Genomic DNA, 21,701 nt, shown 5'->3' on the forward strand with positions numbered 1-21,701 from the left:
GCTGGATAGAAGCCCAAAAAGTGCAAAAAAAAACTCCAAAAAAAATCCATAACTAAAAATTTGAAAAGCTCAACTTTTGAGAAAATTGCCTACGAAGTTTTTTTTCTGGAAAAAGCTGAAATTTTGTGTAATCCCAAAACCTTCATACCTAAATTTGAAGATTATTGATTCTGATGTCAAATATTACTACCCACCTGCAATAGCGATTTTTTTTACTCAATCTTTTCATGTTTATGAACATTTTAAGCCTGAAAAACAATGATTTAATTGATTAAAATTTTGCATAAAAATTCATTACTCTGTTCAAAAGCAGGAAAAAAATGATTAAATTACATTTTCTGTCAAAATTCAACTTGTAAAAATAAAAATCGTAAACCATGAGGTGTAATTTGAACCCATACCTCCGGATCAGTAACCCTTTGCTGATGCCACATGGCTGACATGGCTATGGCTGCATGTAGCAAAATCGTGTTTTTGAGTGCTATATGTACATGTTGCCATTGGCGACTAGGTGCAGTAGAATTCGGAGGGTAAGTATTTTTTCGGAAGCGAATTTACCAGGAAAAACATCGACCCTTTATTCTCCTCATTTGGACCGCGATTCCAAGGGTTCATTTTGATGCAAACCTCCCAAATCGAGTTTGTAAAGAATGCCTCTGCGCATTGCGCGAACTCGTCTCTTACCTTACCTTACCCCACTTACCAAGCATAGGATCATAATCGCGTGTGGAAGGTGGTTATCTCCTTCCACACGCGATTATGATCGTACGCTTGGTAAGTGGGGTAAGGTAAGAGACGAGTTCGCGCAATGCGCAGAGGCATTCTTTGCAAACTCGATTTGGGAGGTTTGCATCAGAGATTTGCTTGAATTCCGATTGGAATCGCTGTCCAGATAGGGAATAAAAGGTCGATGAGGAAAAAACAAAATCGACCAAATGGGCCCTTCTTAGAAAAACTTTAGTTTCGTTTTTCTCCGCTTGGGGCGCACCTGTGACCTTGATACTTCAACACGCGATAGTCGGATATGTTCTATATCAAAATCCATCAAAACCTCAATTTTTGATTTTTTTTAATTTTTCACTAAAAACACAATTATCTCGATAAATAGAAACGACCAAATACGCCATTGCCTACGGAATGACACATTGAGAGGCGTTTCGCAATATGGGTCCTTGTGGTGATTCGATGTTTTTTTTTTTTTTATTGGTGATTCCGACTTACTTTTTCACGAGAAATCGAATGGTGCAATCAGATTTCGCCTATCTCATCAACTTCTCGTTTAAAAATTACTTGAACATGAATACTCAAAAATTTTTTGGGAAATCAAAAAACAAAGTTTTTGTTTGTTTTTAATTTTTTTTTTTTAAAAAAAAAAAGGTCGATGGAAAAATTATTTTATTGTTGTTACCTATGTAAAATTTCATGGCAAATCCGAATTTCTCGGTATTTTTTTGCGGGGTAGTCTGTAACGTTGTGTAAATCTGCCTTTTCACCACAAGGTCCCTTTTCTAAATCACGGATATCCGGCGATGATGAACGAATTTCGTCAAAATTTCCCATCCAACCTATGCGCAAGACAACACTGCACCCAAAAATCAAAAAAAAAAAAATCGAAAAAATCGAAGCAATTCGATGTTTTCTCTCTCCTGAAAAAATCGAAATATCACCATAAGGGCCCTTATCGCAAAACCCCTCTCATATAGTTTTTAAATATAAAAAATTGATGTTTGTAGAGTTTCTTTGAAAATTTCTCATTTACAGGCAGCATTTTTTAAATAAGCACATTTTCAAGTTAACCCTTTCCTCAGTTTCCCAAGCGATGTTGGTTTCCTAATTAGTAATTAAGTAAGGTGCACCGGGGTAAGTCGGAATGATTTTTCGAAATTTCAACTTTGACCTGCTGTTACTCCCCTTCTAATGAACCAATATGGATCAAATTTATTATGTAGGTTCCCATAAGGGTTCCTAACCTATGGTGAAAATTTGAGCGCGATTGACGCAGTAGCTTTCACTCAGTGGAATAAAATATAAACTGTTCTGACTTCTCCCAATTGGGGAAAGTCAGAACAGGCTAAACTTTGCAGAGGCGTAGATCACAAACGGAGTGTCCTAGAAAAATTGCATACAAACAAAATTTTAGAGAATTTAATTCTCTTTGAGATCACTCTCATCAGATTTTCACTAGGACGCACGGTTCGTCCGCTATATGCGAAAAACTAAGAAATGGAAAGTCTGTATTTTAGAACAAGTTCAAAACAACAACAAAATACAATTGAACCAAAGACATCTAAAATGAAACTGAATCGCGAAAATTTTTATGCCGTGATGAAGTAGGGGTAGTACCCTCAAGTCACCTTTAGTGGCACTTTGCCAGATATAAACCTCTAGGCGCTAGAGCAAGTTTTCTAACTTACCCCGAATTCCAACTTCCCCCCCGGTGCATCTTATACTAAAGCCCTTCAAAGTTGAAAAAAATCAGCAAAAAATTGATAGGTACTTTTAAATGGGTAACCTTATTCTCAAAAAAACCCCTCCCGCTTGGTCCTTCAAATGATGTTGGTCCCTTTGTACAAAACCCCCACAGTTGAAAAATATCGCATAATTAGGCATTTGAAAATTTTCATCTCAGCTATAACTATGCATCTAGATTATTCTTTTTTATAAGAAAAACCTCCCCTCAGTCCCCCCTTCCACAATGCTGGCTACCTACGTAGAGACTTTCAAAGTTGAAAAATTGAAATAAAAAATAAACAAGTTAGTACCTATTTTTATTCTAGTTGTAGTTTTCAGTTCAGTCCCCATTTAGAATTTTTTTTTTTTAATGACTTCTCTTTAAGAAAAACTCTCTTACTTGTTTCATTTTTCTTTTTCATTATGACCATTGGCAATTAACGCAGAAGATTATCTCAATAGGTAATCTTGGCTTGTTTGAACTCATCCAGTTGAAATAAAACTTGAAAAATCATGGTACATACCTACCCTTATAATCATGAAATTAATCTTTCAACAGATCAAATTGAGGGGTTCCATGGAAAAGGGGCCTTAATCTTTTCAATTCTGAATTTATTCAAATTTTTTAAAAATAATTCCACCATACCTACTTATTAATGTTCAACAGAATTTTTCGAATATATTTGGAGAACTTTGGGTGGGGGCTTCCTGGCACGATTCATTTTTACCAACATGGTTGGAGAAATTTTTCTCATGAAACCCGACAACTTTTGAGCCTTATAACAAACATTGTTTTTCATCATAATTTGTAAAATTGGGGGGGGCTCACTGGTATAGCATCACTTATTTTTCACAGAGGGGGCTGAAAATTTTACTGAGTGATTTTCTCACCCGAAGTAACAACTTCAGGGGAGGGAGCAGTAAAACGAAAAAAAATTCCACCATATACATATTAAGTAATGGTAAGTAGGTGGCTTAAATGCACTCGTACCAACACAATTTCTAATTTTTATCTCGATTTTTTTTGAAGGGTAATTTAGCACTCAAAAAATTTATCGATATAATTACATATGTAAATCACGTATTGAAAACAAAGTGATAGGTAATTATGTATCATTTGCATCAAAAGTAAGTAGATATTATAACCTGCAGTTTTAGTTAATGAAATTAAATAAACTGCGTTCGAGTGCAAAACGCTCAAGGTGTCCGGAAAATTCATAGCGTGAAATTCATAGCGCGAAAATTAATAGCAGGGAAAATTCGTATCATTTATCTATAGATACAAAATGAAGTAGGTGAATATCCACGCTCGTGTGAACATTACGTTTATCTCAAAATATTACCTATACATGTGGTTTTAAAATGCACTTTAGCACCTAAAATTTCAACTGGTGAATATATTTTTGCATGCTGTTTTAATCCAATTTTGAGCGGTTCGAAAATTTTCTGCCAGTTGCAATACCTCCCAGGCTCCCACGTAGATTGAGAGGTAAAATTTGAGATGACAGACCAACACGATGCAATGTTTGAAAATCCCGTTAGGTATTTCTTTCAAAATCTCAGTTTTTTTTTTCATTGATCTGTTCTGGAGGAAATTTTTTTAAAAGCTCGAATTAGCAGAAAATTCTACAGGAAACCTAGTCTTATTGGAAGCTCGATATTAGTTGGAGAAGCACAATAACTGATCATTTTATCGAGCTCATACATGCATTATTTTTTTGAAAATTTTGCTGTTCTTGGAAAATTATTTAAAACCAAACCAGAAAACACCTCTATAAACTTATCAACTTTTGGTTTCATCATTTTCGGGATAGGTATAATTTCATTTCACGCTAGGTATGCATTTTCTTAGAATCACCGCTCTAGTAATAGGTAATATGCGATTTAATCATGTACCAATTAAGATAATGTATTGTAGAGTCGTGAGACTTACACCGATATTCTAATAAATATCTTAATTAGAAACAAAACTAATTCTGTATGTGAATTATTTTTAAAAGTTTTCTCTCATTCACTACGAAAACGAGCATAATCGAGATTTGTTTGTATATATACCACAAAATTATCACGTTTCAATCAAATATACTCGTACAAATGTTCCTGAGAACGGAAATTTTCAGTAAGCTGAGATTGTGGTGATGCTATTTTTATATGGACTGTAAAATCAGATACCTATCTATCTATCCATACAGATGACATTACATAGGTGATTACATCAATCGATGAATTATAACAAGATTTTGTGCAAGTTACGAGTACATGGGTACTTACATATAAGGTAAATGTGAATCGTCACGCATTATTTATCGGCAATTTCCATTACATGAAATACGCACTACACTTGCCTATACGTATAGGTAGCCATCAGGTAACAACGCTTCATTTAAGAATTCTACAATTCATGAAAAAATATTTCACAATGTGTGTTAATGCTGATTTTAGATTCCTGAATACGAGTACCTGGCTTTTTTTATAGTTTTTTTTTTCTTCATAATCTACAGTAACATTCGATGAAAAAGGAAGAGTTTAATCGAAGTAGGTATAATTACAACATAATTTATTTCTGCAAAATAATACAACAAGCTGAAAACCACTTAATGGAATGCAAATATTTACCTTTGCCGACCTAATCTTAATAACTGATCATTGGTTTTTCTTCTTTTACTGGTGGATCTCGTTTATCCATTTTTTTACTCAGAAGATACGATACACTAAAAAATGAAAATAATTTTTAATTTCGAATCGCTGGAAATCTCTCACAAAAGAAAATTCCTAAATTAATAATGACAACTATGGGGGAAAAAAAGCTGAACTTACAAGTATAGTGAAATAATTATGGCATTTATAGCGATACTCAAAGAAAAGTATGCTGAAGGGAAGAAATCCAAAGTATTTTGAAAGATCGTATTATAAGCAGGATGACATCCTGAGACCATCAAAGACATCACGCCGAGAACACAGCTTAAACGACCTGAAAAAATTAATAATCAATTTAAATTTATACTATTCCTAACCATATCGTCGATAGCTGATAAATGTAGGTACCCTTTATTAAGTGAAGGTTCTTAAACCTTAAGAAGATATCATTCAATTTTCTACTCACCAATTTCGTCGGGTTCATAAAATTTACTGAAAAATGAAATGCTCACAGACAACACAGTACCGTGAAATATATCAAACAGAGGAACTGTAAATTAGAAAAAAAAAAAATATTGCTTGACAATAAATTGAAAGGGAGGGGGAAAATGAACGCATACATAAAAATACATCATTTGTACATAATCTAATATTGATCCAATTCGTTGTTCAACGCGTCTTAAGACTTGAGTAGGTAGGTACAATTGAAACTTATTTACAAACCCATTAACTTTGTTTGAGCTGAAATTTAGCCAGCTAAAAGAGCGTGTTATCCACTCCTCAGGATTAAATTTTCAGTTGTCGAGTCACAATTTTTGAATGATGTGAATAACCTATCGGTGTATCTTATTTTATTACCATGAATGAAAAAGTTCTCCTGGTATGCTAGGTTTAGGTAGGTATACTTAGTAGGTCTAGGTACTCAACGAATATTTGCTCGTTCGAATTCTCGATATTCGAATGCTAAAATATTTTGCACCACATTACGAAACATGCTAACCCGCCTAAAGAATTATTTCATTTTCCAAGATAGGTATCTATGTAAATCATGAGATAAAAATGTGAAAATAGGTTTGTATACTTGAATTTACCCCACCTCCCCCCTCCCTTCCAATCGATTGCGACAACTTTTTAGCGGATACGCCCAGAGCCTCGCGGTAGGCCAGATGACGATCTCTAGCACATTAGAAATAGGAGAGCCAACATCTGAAGAAAAAAAACAACGAAAATATCGAATCCAAATTACGTTAATTACTCGTATCATCCAAAGTAGCGAAAATTGATCATGGCGGTTCAACTATGGTTTGGATAATTTTGAACAAAAAGTTGAAAAAATTAGCCGGCGAGAAGGTTGGATTTTTTCATTTATTTGGTGGTGTTTTGGAAATTTCCGTTGGAATATTGGGTAGATTTTTGAGATGAAAGTATCTAATGAAAAATAAGTACTCGTAATGATCGAAAATAATTATTGATTTTTAGATTATGCCATCGAAGCAGAATTATTTGTAATTTTAATTTTTCAATTCAATTGGGTACCAATTATCATTAAACTTCTTGTACCAAGTTTTTTTTTCATGGAAAACTTTCTCGAATTATCCAAAAAATAAAAAATTTGCTCTGAAAATTTGGGTGAAATTGATCATTGATGAATTGGGTGGATTGAAAAAAAGAATTCTGAATTTTGGTGGAAATTAGTGAGGAAGTTCACTCTGAGCGAGAGACTACACACGAAAATTTTGAGCCACTCGACTGCTCAGGGGGCTGAGCCAAGAGTCCTCAAAGTGAAGTGATTTTCGAAAAAATCGTATGTGCTGAAATTAATTTATCGATTTATGACGAATTTTTGAAAAAAATCAAAATTTTACTAATTAATTGATCTTATAGATAGCTGAGATTTTGTGTGTATCATTTTTTTTCAAGTGATTTTTTTGATCATTTTTTTTTTGTATGTACATAAGTAGATCGATTTCTAAGGTTTTGAAGTTGATTTTTAGAGTTGCCACCCAAAATCTCGAAACCAAAACTCAAATCCCAAATCCAAAATCCAAAATAACCATTTTCCTGAATGTTTTTACCCCGAATTTAAAAATCCCGAAGCATTATTTTTCCAAATTTACAATTTTCTATAGCAGATCCGATTTTTTCAAGACTACTTTGAATTTTAAATTTCAACATTTTATAATTTTTCATTTCTTTAATTTTTTCATTGTTTTTCAGACCTATTGCATTTAAAATGTCGACCTTTTTTAATTGCATGATCATTTGTTTAGTCATTTTATCGATTTGAAATGGGCTTTTTTACACTTCAGACTGATTTTTCTACTGCAGATCAAACTTCTTTAATAACTCAAATTTTTTCCATTCACTTCCCAAAATTTTTTTTTATTATTTTCTGGACCATTTCAAGTTAAAAAATTCAACTTTTACTTTTTTGCTCATTTGGTTCATTTTTCTCATTGAAGATCCAAATTTTTTCAAAACTATTTTAAATTTCGATTTTCGTATTTTCTAATTTGTTTCATATTGTCTTTTATTTTCCAGAATTTATACTGCAACTGATTTCTCAAAATTTTAATTTTTTCATTATTCTCAATACCTACGTTTTGTATTTTAAATTTCTATTTTTCCAATTGTGTGCTCATTTGTTCAAATTTCTGAATGAAGAAAATGATTTCTTTAAAAGAAAAATTTCTCAGGATTTTGAGAAACAAAAACAAAGAATTTGGGATTTCGGTAATCGGGAAATATCTTATTTGGGAAATTGTCCGTCCGTTCGGGAATTCGAATTCGAGAAATGACCGTGAATTGATTTTCAGAAACTTTAAAGTACAAAATCTAAAAACATAATTATCATAATTTGAGAACTTTTATAACCAGAGAAATTAAATTTTTTAGTGTTCGAACAACTTTCAAAACATTTCTGCAAAAAAATCTTCAGATGTATTCATGGTAGAAACACATTTGAAAACTGTGGATCCGGAATGTAGACCTGTCCTTCCCTGATCCCTGAACTTCTCACACCCCAACTATGTTGAACAAATTTTCGATTCTCATGGAGTTATGCAGCTTCAAAAAATCAACATTCAATGGCCAATACCCAATACATTTTCCCCTTCAATTTCTAGAGCTAGCAGATCAATTCACACCTGCACTGATTCGGTTGCTACAACACTTGGCAAAAATGATTTGACCTTGCACGTTTTCCTGCTGCAATATTTCGAATTAATTTTTTAAAAAGTAACATTACCGACGTATAGGTGCCAACTTTGACTAGCAAATAGGTATCCAAAAGCTGCAATGGCATCCCACAGTCCAGCAAACATACCAATTACTCCGTCATGTAATTTCAGAATTTTACTTAGAATAATCGAAGCGAATACACTTCCTGTGCAAATAATGAAAAACAGTAAGTAACACAATAATCAAAATTTAAAAAAAAAACAACAAAAAAATGAAGTACAAATAAGTAGATGCATAAAATGGTCATTTAAACCGAATTGATACGTATGTAAACTACATCTTACCAATGACTACTCCAATATATCTGTAAACAACGTACAAGCTGTAATCACGTTCATCCCATTGAAATTTGTACCGTAGAAACAAATATTGCAAAGCATTTTCTCCTGAAATACAATAACCGTTTTAAAATCCGGTCCAAACGAACAAACAATAAACAAAAGAGCGTGAAAATTTACATCTAAAAAATATACTTTACCTTGCGTAGAGAAAAACACCAAAATATAAATCGCCAACAGCAAAGCGACGATAGCTCTCTTAGTCTGAAGTTTCTTGTTAAAAACCACTTTGAAACTATCAACGATTCGCATAAAATTAATAACTTGCCAAAAATGTTTCCTCTTTTCTACCTTTAAAGATCTATCTTTGGCAAGAATCAAAGCCAGGATTAACGTAACCAGCGATAAAACCACACATATCAAGAACGTGTAAAAAAATCCAAATATATGCAGTATGAACCCAGAACTACCAAATCCGCTCAGATCTCCGAGCGTTCTAGCAGCTGAAAAAAGCCCCAATCTCATCGTACGACTTTTCACATCCGATGCATCGCATACGTAAGCTTGGCAAGCAAACGTCATCAATGGCATTCCTCCAAGGATCACTTCTGATATCACATTCGATACAGCTGCATTGACCGGATTCCAAGTCCAAAAATAAGAATGCACACAGCCCCACGATGATTGTAACATTAGTCCGATTATGGGCATGAAAATCAAAGGTCTTCGACGCCTTCCAGATTCGTCACTCCAGCACATGGCCAGTGATGCGTAAATTGTTGACAGTGGAAACATAACGAGGCGAGAATACGTACTGACTTCAGTGGCGAAAATTATTCCTAGTTTTTCGTCGCTGCAACCTGTACTGAGGTCGGGTTCTGATGTCAAACCGAGTCTGCATTTTTTTTGTAGAAATAAATTCACGTAGGTTGAGTCGACTATGACGAAGACAGCGGTGTATAAGAAGAATGCTGGTTCGATTGTTATATTTTTCAGGAAATTCGAAATATTTTTACTCATTTTTACACTTGAATAAAAAAATGAACTATTAGCAGAGAAAAAAAATGGTTATTAGTTTTAAAAATATACACAGATCTAACAAGATGCTGTACGAACGGAATCATTCATTGTGCATTCAACTCGTAAGCAGGTATATCAGAGACATTCCGAGAATTTATAGTTCAAATAAGTACATCGCAGTTTATGAAGGAACGAATACGATAAGAATTATTTTTATAAATCTGTTGCATTTTCAAATCTACTTACAGCTAGACCTATGTACTAATATTTGGTATCTAAACCTGAGTTAATTCATCGTAAATATATCTAATAAATTAGTTTAGACGGACCAGATATTCTATGTGTTTGGCTTGATGTAACAGTAGTACATACATATAACAGTAGAGTTTTATTAGATAAAGTGTTTTCTTATCACTTGACGAGTGGCTGAGAAAAAACTTCATGTTATGCTTATATACATCGACTAATTTTCAATTACCTAGGTGTAAACGTTCAAATAGGTACTTAATTATCGATTGAAATTCTAATGCTATTTTTTGGTCATTTTTAATTGTTTGTAAAGTTGGTTACTTGGTCTTGATTCGTTTATATAATCAACTTTTAGTTACGTAGGTATTTTATTTTACTTGTAATATGTAATTCACAATTCTAAATAATTAAATTAAATAAGCAGGTAAGTGTCTGTTTTATCTGATTAATCATTTGTTTTTCCTGTTTGATGGCCATTTTTCATTTTCGTCTCTGATTTTCGACTGAGATAATAAGATGCACTAAAAAAAAGAGAAAAAAATAACCGAACTGAAAATGAAGATAATTTCAGAATACAAGAAAAGAAAAATAGCATCAAGAATTAAGTATACAGGGTGTTTAAGAAATCAAAAACTATACGTTATTAATGCGTAGTAATTTTCAAATTTTTATTCGAGGTTTGTCCCTTTTCTATCGCCCAATGGCCAATATCTAAAATGATTCATATTTTTTCTATGGTATTTTTCCCCTCCGTTTTCAAGGTAGACAGCCTTGAAGTGGAAAGCGAAAAAAAGCCAGAGAACTTTGACCAAATCCGGTCGAGCCTTCACTTTGACTTGAAAATTACTCAGAAAAAAAATTTAGCTCCGAAGACGCTTCTATTGGTGGGTAATTCTCAAAAAAAGTTTAAATTTCAGTACTGAAATTTTTCAAAAATGAAAACCTTTTTTTGAATTTTTTTTCAAAAGGGGCTTGATTCTAGGCATACCCAGGATCCCTAAAATGACTTCAGGCCCAAGTCATCTTCAATAGGGGCGGGGGTAGGGGCTTCAAAAAAATCGGTTTCACATATGTTGAAAAAAAAGGCTGTTCACTACTTTTGGGTAGGTATAGGTATAACTGGAGCAGTTATTAGTAGCTTTAGCTCACAAAAAGGTCATCAAGTAGGTACCAGGTACATTTCAATGGGAGTATTCAAACATGATAGAGTGGGTATTTTCCTTCGCCGTGGACAAAAAATCACGATAACCACGATGAAATACCAAACTGTACTATCCACGACGCAAGAAAAAAAGAACTAAAATTTGTTTTACTGGTAATAGAATCAATAATTTTTCTAATTTGTTTTACTGGTAATAGAATCAATTATTTTTCAATTTTCAAAGTTGTGGTCATCAAATACTTACCATTTGAATATTTTCTTTTTTTCAAAAAAAAAAAATGTCTCTTTTAAACATGAGAATGATAAGCCACGGCGATGGACCTGAAAAATGGTAATCTGTACAATTTCCACAGATTACCTTTTGGAGAACGGGTGACTGTATTTCCTTGATGGTTGTGGGCGCAGCACTGCTATCACTGAAACAATACAGTGTAGCCATTTCACCGCAAAAAAAGTCGAATAGGAGAGCCAGGAAAAAATAAACAAAAATTGGCCACGGCGATGGAGCAAAAACTGGTAACATCTTTTTATGGCCTCGGTTTAAGGGTACAAGTATCATTCTGAAAATTTGTATTGGTTCTATCATTTACTCTGGATATCACACAATAATATGTATCCTTTTTTTTTCAAAAAAATTGACAGTGTAATTAATTTTTGAAGATGAAGTTGAAAAATTGAAAGTGGTTACAAGCCACGACGATGGAATTTTCGGGGTTTGGGAGGACTTGACCCATAGTGGAGGGGGGTTTGGGGGACTTGAAACTATATGGACGTAATGCCCGAGTTGGTATCTACACAATGCCACCGAAAAAAAATGTCAATTGTAAATAGTATTCAAGTAAACCACCTGTTATATGATTTTTAAACTTTTTTTGAGAATTACGCTGGTGAGATTTGGTCTTCAAAGAGGGGGTATTTTTGAAAAAAATTGTGACCTTTTTCGCTCCAGCCTTTACTAAACAATTGTTTCGGAGAAAAGGGCCTAGTTCTGAACTTCTGAAATGTAGTATTTGAGATTCTGCGTCGACCTAGGACTTTGCAATCAAAATCCAAGACCACTTTTGAGAATTCTGAGCCATTGGAAATTTGCAAATCGCTCATTTTTGGGTGAATTCGTATTTTGAAATGTTTTTCTGCTTAAATATTTCGCATTAATCAAGCCAAAACATTGAAAAATATTATTTCTAAAATTAGAGACATATTTTGGAATACAGGGGTGCCAATTTTTTGGTCATCAACGCAAATTTCAAAAAAAAAAACTTGGAGAAATAAAACTTGCCGAAAGGTTTGTATAAATTTTTCCAAAAATTTGTTCTCGCAAATTAGGTTTTTGAAATACAATGTAAAATTTTTATGATTCGCTTTTGTTTTCAACACTCGATTTAAATCATTCAAAAAGTGCGCAAATATCCTTCTACTATCTTCTTTGGTTCTTAAATGAAACAAATCGATGGTACTTCGTATGTGCTATTTGCGGCAAAACTTAGATAGGCAACTTATTTTACATGTTTTCTTCTTATATTCACGGCGAACTGGGTAGACAATTTATTTAACACCTTTTTTTTACATTTTGAAATGTTTTTTTATTAGGATTGAACGATGGATTACATAGGTAGGTATATATGTATATTTCTTTTCCAATCCTGCAGTGAAATTCTATTTAAAAATTTAGTGTCTGTAAAAAAAATATTGAAAGGTTTGAATTTAATTTTCGAGGTGAAAGTTCAACTTCCTATATGTTCAGTTCAAAACTTGAAAGTTACTGTTTGAAAATTTGAAAAAAAAAATTAATGAGGACACAACTTTAATTCTATTTTCAATCAACTCGCAAATATTTTCAAAATGAGATTTTCATTTCTCAAATAAGGAGGTAAAAAAAAACCTCAAATTCGGTCAAAATAGGTAATAAATATTTTTTTAAATTGGAATTTAATTATCGTAAATTTGTAACTGTTTTAAGCACTGATTTCAAATATTGACTAATTTTTTTATTAAACTGCTCGGAGCTCCTTCTCTTTCTCCTCCTCCCTCCTTCCCCCTTCCATATGAAAAAAATTGAAAATTTATTAACACATTGTGTATAAGTAACATGTTTTAATGCGAAGTTTCCAAATTCATTTAAGATGTTTTCACGATAATTTTTACAAGAAATTTTGATAAATTTTGACAACTTTACTAAAATTTTATTTGTTTTTAGAAAGGTTATTATATTGTTCTTTGAAGTGTTTTTATGCTATTTTAATTGGCTGAAATTGAAAAAATTTTGATACATGAGTATGTGATATACTACTATGCCGTACGTGGTATGTATAGGGCTCGCCCACATGGTAACACTGCGTTGCACTAAGGCAACACTGCGTTGTATTCTCGTCAGCTAGCCATACGAGCCAAGCGACGAGAGTACAGAACGCCAGTAATGTATCCGAGTGCACGCGGGTATGTTATTCACGGTTAATGGGTTAATGCAGTCATTTAAGTATAAGTTTTACTCTCGAGTGTTAAGTGTTAGGTTTAGTGCTTTAGTTTTAATTAGTGTTTAGTATATTCATTTAATAGACGAGAAGGAGTGATGATCTACTCGTCGCCACTCTGGGTAAGTACTTGCACATATCAGTGTGAATAAGTTAGATCTCCTTGCCAGAGGAGATCACTTATCCAAACCTACACCACAGTGTGTAACACCAACGTGTGTATATTTAGTTTAAGAAAGTGTCATGTTAACTAGTACATTTGCTTATGTGCTATTCATGTAACGTGTTGTTAATATTGCACACATTAAATATTATTCTTGTGTATAACTTGTTATTATTTATGGTGTGTATGATCATATGTTAAGAGTGTAAAAGCAACCATTTCCTACTCACGCCCTAGCCGAGCATGTGAGGTATTCCGGTGAGTATTTAGTAGAAATACTCTAAGGGATATTTCTTGGAAACAACACAATAGCAACCATCGTAAGTCACATTACAAATCACTGCTTTAAGTCATTTACCCTCTTACATTGGCGCCCTTCCGAGTGTCCAAAAAGCACAGATTCGTCGTAATCTGAGCTTGGAGGAAGTAAATCGTTATGAGTACAAAGTTTAGATCGCGACCAAACTTTGGAAAATAATACTTGCAGTATGATTTCATTGTACTTACGATTCACTTCTTGACTATTCTCAGACCAAAGTGTCCGAAAATAGGAAAGGAAAGAATACTTGTGAATATTTCAAAGTAAATAATCACGAAAGTATTAAGTTGCTTTCACTCATACACACACACACCTAGTCAAATTTGCCAGAATTTGACGAAAACGTGTTTATTTTTACATGTGTATGTGTGGTGGTAGATGATGAAATCCATCGATGGATAAAATATCCGTTGAGAATTTCTCAGAACTCAATCCGTTCGTTGAAACGTGAAAAGCGAGTTCCAGCTTGTCCGCCGCATTGTTGCGTGACCCCTACCACCACCCAAGGACAGACACACACGTCGCACTAGCCGCCATCTTTTGATGTCGCTGCTGCAGCTGCGTAGCCACCAACCGACGAGTTGATAGCTACCGCGGCTCGCATTATATATTTTTCTTTTCAAGTGCGACGACGGTTCTAGCAACGCTCCTCTAGAGAAGCAGCTTGACTGTCATTGTGTTATTTTTTCGCGCGCATTTTTTGCGTCCTCCGTGTGTGTCTTGTCCGGTATCTTCTCACGTTTTATTTTTTAAAGTGAATCTTGATACTAAGCAATTTATTTGCATAATTTCTCCGCGTTTGTTTTTCAACCACGCGATCAGCAGCAGTAGAACTTCTGTTCGAAGCTATATTTTGCAGCAGTATTGGTAAGTAATATCGTTGAATATTACAGTACATTTCGCGAGTGGCTTTTCAATCAAAGCAAACACATCGCAAGCATTTTTCGCGTATTTTTCAAACCAGCACTCAAAGCTGAGTGATAATTCAGTGTCCTTGTATTTTTTCAGAAATACCCAAGGTGGTATTTTGGCACCTGAATTTTTTCTCCAGCAATTCGTGTTCGTGTTCGCGATTCATTCGAAGCTAATTTTTTAGCTGAGATCTAGTGCTCTTTATCTTGTCCGAGTCACCTCTGAAGTGACTTTGCACTCGAATCCCGCTAAGAAACACGTTTCGAGCACGTGTGAAACAGTTCGTCCTGACTCAGCGCTTTTTATCTTGTCCGGATTACTTGCCGTAGCAATCTAGCGACTTGAGTCAACCGACTGTATAGTTCAGTGCTAGTGAAGCGCAATTTACGTGATAGAATATTTTTGTGTACCAGAACCAACTCGCGAATTAAAACCAGCATTGCACGTGAATTTGTGTTCGAAATTTAATAGAAATTTCACACAAAAAAGGGAAAATATTCGTCGTAATATTACCCCAGCTGTAGTTGAATTCAAACGAAATGGCATTTACTGGACCAGCTGCAGGCACCCGAAGTAAAGCGGTAGCCCTTACGCAACACCAAGTACATTGCTTATGTATTGGTGAAACGCACGAAGAATCGTGCGTTACGTTGAAAAATTCGGATAACAAATCCAAACGGAAAAATCGAAAAAATCCACCTACGCAGGATTTAAACGTAGAACAACCTGAACAACAATCGAGTCCGCAGAACCTTGTGGAATCATTGTTCAGCAGTCATCCGCCATCAAACAATTCTGACGAAGAATATGACGAGGATGATGATGAGGATGACGAAGATTACGTACCTACCGAAGAAAATAACATGGTACATGGATCAGATCTCCCTGACCCGCCCCCAGCGAGGATACGTCACCTGCAAAATTACAGGGACTTAAAAAGGGAAGAATGCAGATCCAAAACTGAACCGAAACGACCTGAAATCGCCACCGATGCTGAAATAAATGATCCGTTGAGATCGTTGTTTCAGCAAACATGGGATTTCACTGAAGGTGCCATAGAGAACCTACAGATTGGTCAAGCAGTTCAAGAACACAGCCTTATCCGAATAGAAGACTGTCTAATTAATCTTATGGACCATGCAGGTAGTACGAACCGCAACATTGACGGATACAGAAACGACGTAAAAGACGTTCGTGAACACTGTACCCAATGGGCCACTGGCATGAAAGAATATGTAGGTCAAACTACCGGTGCAGCTTTACAAAAAGCTGACAGCGCGATGCAAAAGGCAACGCAATGTGAAACCAAATTTGACCAAGCGACCAACCTATTCAAAAATGAAATGACAAAACATAAGGCAGAATGCAGCCAGTTAGCTCATGCAGTTGCGGATATGAGAAAGGAAGGTGGATGTAGACCCAACAGTGGTCTTAATTCCAACCCAACCTTGAAAATAAATGCCAACTTAGTCAGAAGTGCTGGCATTTATTATGACGAATCGAAACGTTACTTCCCTCATGAATTTGTACGTCAGTTTGAAGACTACGTAAACAAAAGCAATGCCGCCGAAACTCAGAAAATTTACGCATTCCAAGGAGTAATTGAGACTCAAGATGCGACAGAGTGGAAAGGCGACATGGTGGGAATAACGGACTACGAAGACCTAAAACAGAGATTCCTTCAACATTATTGGAACAGTCAGTGTCAAAACGATGCATGGGAATATTTCCAGAAATATTTTTGCGAAACCAAAACGGAGAAACGTCTGTTCTTGGAGATAAAGAGATGGGTCCTATCTCTAATCAAACGCAAACATCCAAATATTTCCAAAGTATTGGAAGTAGCAGCTGAAAAAGTGCCCTACCCATACGATAAGAAATTAGCGAAACAAACTACAGTGGAAGGTTTTATAAGAAAACTTGACGAATTCGCTAACTATGACTCTGACCCGAAGAATAATGTACGCATTTCAGTTCGTGACAGCACATTGACACCTATTCAATGGCAACAAACACCATCATTCGAATGGGGTAGAATGCCTAACAATAGCTGGAATAACGGAAATGGTTTGCCTCAGTCAACGTACTGGATGCTCACCGCAAATGGACAGTGGGCTCAAATACCCGGCAATCCGAATAACTGGAATTTGAATCAATGGAGTAATCAGACTCCGATGAATTCAAACCAAAACTTCGGTCCACAGATAAGTTGGAATATGGGAAACAATCAAAACTTCCAGAATTCCAACCTTAATGGAGGATGGAATTCGCAGAAGAATGCGAAGAATTCTAATTCTGACAGGAATAGGAATTCTACGCAAGGTCCTACTCCAATAGGGAACTGGACGACCCAACCAATGATCACGAATTCACCGCATAATGCGCCGGAACATCCGAAGAAATCGTATCCAGCTGTTACGAACAAAAATGTAAACGAAGGACAACTACAAATGGCATACCAAAAGCTACAAAAGGCTTTAGGTAACAATTTCAAAGGGAATCAGAAAATCAATTTCTATCCCAACTCGAACAAAACTAGTAATAGTAATGGCGTTAAACAGAACACTCATACTAATACTAATTCGAACAATTCTGGTGGTAATAACAACAGCGACGATAATGCTAAACCCCAGAACAGCGACAATCGTGGTGAAAAACCGCATGAAGCCAGAAAACCCTCGACTTTCCAACCGAAAGTGTCTAGTCAGATACCTCTACCGGTACACTTCTTCGTAATAAACGAAGATGGTACGGTAGGAGAAGGTACTCCGGATAACGCCGATTTCTGCGCAGAAATCGAAGAAATCGACCTAGATCACGATTCCAACGAGAGTCAAGACCAAGGAAACGATGACAATTCGGAAAACTAAAAGGACTAGACACTACAGGGGCACGGTCTAGTAACATCAAAGTCCCCATGAAGTCAATCTTTACGGAATTCATTTGGGTAGGCGACGGTATAGCGCACTTCCTAAAAAGAGGAGACACGCCATTACCGGTAGCGGTGCCACCATATTTACGTGATCAATTACCAATTGAAGAATTATACAGACGTATAGAGAAAACGGAATTCCCCGAAGGAGAGAAATTCGTTCTATCAGCTCTGCAATTCGAATTGAATCACTCACCTCAACCTTATGACAAAATAAAGAAAAGTCTAAACAAACTCTTAGATCTACTAGTCAAAGATAAAGGGGCGGAATTGATTATATTAATCTTCCCAATAGTAAAACCCTGCATTCCAGGTGACCCCAAAAGCATTGGCGTTAAACTAGATCGATACATCGAATACCGTAAAATATTTCAAAACGCGGCGGACGACCAAATTGTAATATTCTGGAAAGAACCGCCCATGTATTATTTGCAGACGCAAAAATTGATAACGGCCTCCGGTGTTGAAGCGATTGGCGTCATGGCAGATAAAAACCAACGAGTAATTCCTTGTGAACGAAAGTTCAAATTCGAAAAGGATAGGAACAAGTATTACCCTGCTATACCTACGTACCGTGTGATTTACGACATGGTTTGTACAGGTATATACAGACTATTCGAAGAATGGAAACGAGTACGTTTAAGCAGAAACGCGCTCAAATCTCCATACGACGAAATGCAAAAGATACTCCAACAACGTCCGCAACCTCCGTACACGTACATGGCTCCGCCTGAACAGCAACCTAAGCAGGAGGAAGCAACAAAGGTTGAACCATTAAAAGGTAGTCAGGTCGTCGAACCTAGAAAGAAAACCTTATTTATGGAATACCGAACCTCGTGCAATAATCCTAATTGCCAACGAGATCCAACGTGTTGCATGTTACCAGAGGAGTACTATGAAACATTCACGGACAAGTACACCCGTCCGGCTCAGTTAACAGAACTCGACGACGACGGTTTAGTACAAGGAAATCAAACTAAAAAATCCATAAGAGAGATGGATGTCAAATGTTTGATAATGGAGGACCCAGAACTCGTATTAGACGAGTTTCCGGAACTTGATTATTCTCCAACTCCTTTTGAAGTCTTGAACATTCACCATAGAGCGAAAGATCGAAGACCAATCGGAGATTTTGGAGTTAAAAATGCAATAATCAAGAAACCTCCCAAAGACAGATTGCTCAGATTGTTGACAAGGGATGGCATTAAGACATTTCCGTGTAATAGTGATACGACTACAACACGCGTGAAATTCATAAGAGGCCTACCTGCCGACAAGAAATGGAGACATCATGCACTTCGAAAACGAATAATTAAAGAAGCTCGAGCACTCGAAGCGATTGACAACGCACACCTTGATGAAACTCAGCTGAAAGAAAAAGCTAAACCATTAGTGGTAAACGAAGGTACCGATGACCCAACTTGCGTCGTTCCAATCACAGTAGGTGATAAGATCGTTGCCATTCAGTTGGACTCGGGAGCACTTCCCAATGTTATCTCAAGGAATGTGCTGAAACAACTCAAATTGAAAGTGCCACATGCAGTACGCGAAATCGCTATGGATCGCATCGTGCAGCTACGTATGGCCAACAATGCAATTGAACGAGCGTCACAAATTCTGGCTGAAATCACATTTAATTTTGGTCCAAAGGAATTCGTTGTACCATTCTACATAATGGACACCATTGGCAACACTTTCATACTGGGAAGAGTAGCCATGGAACATTTGGATCTACACTTACATTTCCGCCAGAGATGCGTAAGTCATGAACCTAAGGATGACGATCATTTTACAATTGCATTTATAAACCCAGATGTTTACAAAGACGCGCTCTCTTTATTTAAGATCGAGCAGATCCCTGAACACACAACAATAACTATTGATTTAATGGCCACAAGCATGTCTACAAGAGACAAGCTAAAAGAGCCTGAAGAAGACCGAATTAAAGCAGTACGTATTATGCAGAAAAATCTCATCGAAGATTTAGCTGAAATACGAGAGCTTGGCATTGCACCTCAAAAGGAGGTAGACGATGCCATGCACAAGATCAATGCTTATCAAGACATATTTAGTCTGAATCCGGGATGTTACAAAGGTGAAAAAGTACATTTCAACTTTATCCCCGGTGAGGGGCACCTAGCAGTGCCACGAGGTGAAAAATATAGACCTCCAGCTCGGTTAAAACAAGCCCTCGATATGACGACTCAAAAGATGTTAGATTTGCGAATAATTCGGCCATCTCGTTCAGTTTTTATAAATACACTCGCACCCGTCATTAAAAAGAATGGCGATATACGACTGTGTTTGGCAGCTGACGAGTTGAACAACTTTTTACAATGCGTACTAACTGAACCCGCTACAATCGATAGCGTAATATTCAGTGGTTCACCTGATGGTCTATTTTGTACGCTGGACTTTACATCCGGATTCTGGCAATTAGAGCTAGATGAAGAATCGAAAAAGTATACAGCGTTCATAATAAACGGCCAAGTATACGAATTTAACAGACTACCGTACGGATTGAAGATCTCGAGCGGTGAGTTTGTTCATATGATAAACCAAGTGCTAAAGGACGAAGAAGGCATCTCCAAGTTTGTGGATGACGTCAAAGTCTCTGGCACTACGTTTAAAGAAACACTTGATAGACTACTCAGTGTATTCGAAAAAATAAGACGGGCTGGATTAAAACTGAATCCGACCAAAACCCACTTTTTCAAGAGGCGTACAGACCACTTGGGGTTCGTCTTATCCAAAGAAAACATTGATAAACAGGACCTTAAAAAGGAAAAATTCCTGAAATTCGAGAAAGACCATACAAAACATGGCAAATTCGTACTTAAAAACAACAAAGAAGTGTTAGCTCTTGTTGGGAACACCGTGCTGTACAAGCCGTTTATTCCCCGATACATGCAAATCCTGAGCCCAATATACGAACTGACAAAGGGCGACGACCCTATAGTCTGGACGGATGCTCAACAGAAGGCCTTCGACATACTCAAATCGGAGTACTTGAAGGAATTCACGTTGAAACAACCTCCACGTGAGGGCGATTTATTCTTGGATACGCATTATACAGACGATGCAATGAATGCAGTTCTCTTCTACAAGGAAGATGAACAAAAGCAAATCATTATGTTCATTTCTGTTGGCTTCAAGGAGCACCAGAAAAACTTTACGCTGTATGACAAAGAAATGCTAACACTCTACTCAGTCATCAAAAAGATTTGGATGTGGATTTTCAGTAGGAGAGTCCACGTGCGCGCCAATTTACTCCCAATTTACAAAGAATTTGAGAGTCTGGCGAAAACGCACCGAAAAGCTGCAAAATGGGTTACAACCATATGCAATTTCGATCTAATCTATGACATGAAGTTGTCTAATAAAGCGCTATACGACATCAAAGCACCAGAATTGGTAGTCGGAAATATCGTCATAGAAGAGCTAACAGAGCTCGATCTATTGATGATTAACCAAGTGGTACCCAGGTTCATGAAAGGTTTTCACAAGGAAGACAATCATGAACTCACAGGTGCCAGTAAAAAGACCGCCCTACCACCTCTGGATTGCAAATTTATGGACGAAAACGTACCCAGATTGTTCGACCTACTATCCAATATAGAAGACGAACAAGCTAGAGATAAACATTGCAAAAAGATAATGGATGTCTTAGAAGAAGACGTACCAGCAAATAATAAGAAGCAACAGGGTACGTCACTTCGTAAAAAACAAATTTATGACATAATGTACACACGCGATGGTAAAAAACGTCTGATGAAAATTTTGCCAGATAAATCGCAAGTACCATATTTACCTGATCGTTTGCTTTACGACACTGTCGACTACCTACACTGTGCCTATGGGCATACT

General features: G+C 36.1%; 2 protein-coding genes across 2 annotated transcripts in view; both read right to left on the reverse strand.

Annotated features, from left to right (window-relative positions):
• Window positions 1-4,991: 4,991 nt before the first annotated feature.
• LOC135838945 (proton-coupled folate transporter-like) lies at window positions 4,992-9,762 on the reverse strand. Its single transcript, XM_065354773.1, has 6 exons — window positions 8,807-9,762; window positions 8,613-8,714; window positions 8,336-8,473; window positions 5,555-5,638; window positions 5,269-5,422; window positions 4,992-5,162 (listed from the first exon to the last, which is right to left on the reverse strand). Exons 1-6 carry the CDS (start codon window positions 9,624-9,626, stop codon window positions 5,084-5,086), a joined length of 1,377 nt encoding a protein of 458 aa, XP_065210845.1. The 5' UTR covers window positions 9,627-9,762; the 3' UTR covers window positions 4,992-5,083.
• A 108-nt stretch (window positions 9,763-9,870) lies between these two features.
• LOC135838946 (probable peptidoglycan muropeptide transporter SLC46) overlaps window positions 9,871-21,701 on the reverse strand; it is a 31,256-nt gene continuing 19,425 nt past the window's right edge. The window contains exon 6 of the mRNA XM_065354774.1: window positions 9,871-10,396. Coding sequence (XP_065210846.1) covers window positions 10,321-10,396 — 76 coding nt within the window. The 3' untranslated portion in view covers window positions 9,871-10,320. The remainder of the gene's footprint in view (window positions 10,397-21,701) is intronic.

Source organism: Planococcus citri, chromosome 3, assembly GCF_950023065.1.
Source record: "Planococcus citri chromosome 3, ihPlaCitr1.1, whole genome shotgun sequence".
Taxonomy (NCBI): Eukaryota; Metazoa; Arthropoda; class Insecta; order Hemiptera; family Pseudococcidae; genus Planococcus; species Planococcus citri.

Bases quoted from the DNA above. Each gene is read 5' to 3' on its own strand.
- LOC135838945 (XM_065354773.1), bottom strand. From the start codon at position 9,626: ATGAGTAAAAATATTTCGAATTTCCTGAAAAATATAACAATCGAACCA. The intron at 8,715-8,806 runs GTAAAGTATATT...ATTGTATTTCAG, and splicing joins GGTGTTTTTCTCTACGCAAG to GAGAAAATGCTTTGCAATAT. The intron at 5,423-5,554 runs GTGAGTAGAAAA...TAATTTTTTCAG, and splicing joins TTATGAACCCGACGAAATTG to GTCGTTTAAGCTGTGTTCTC.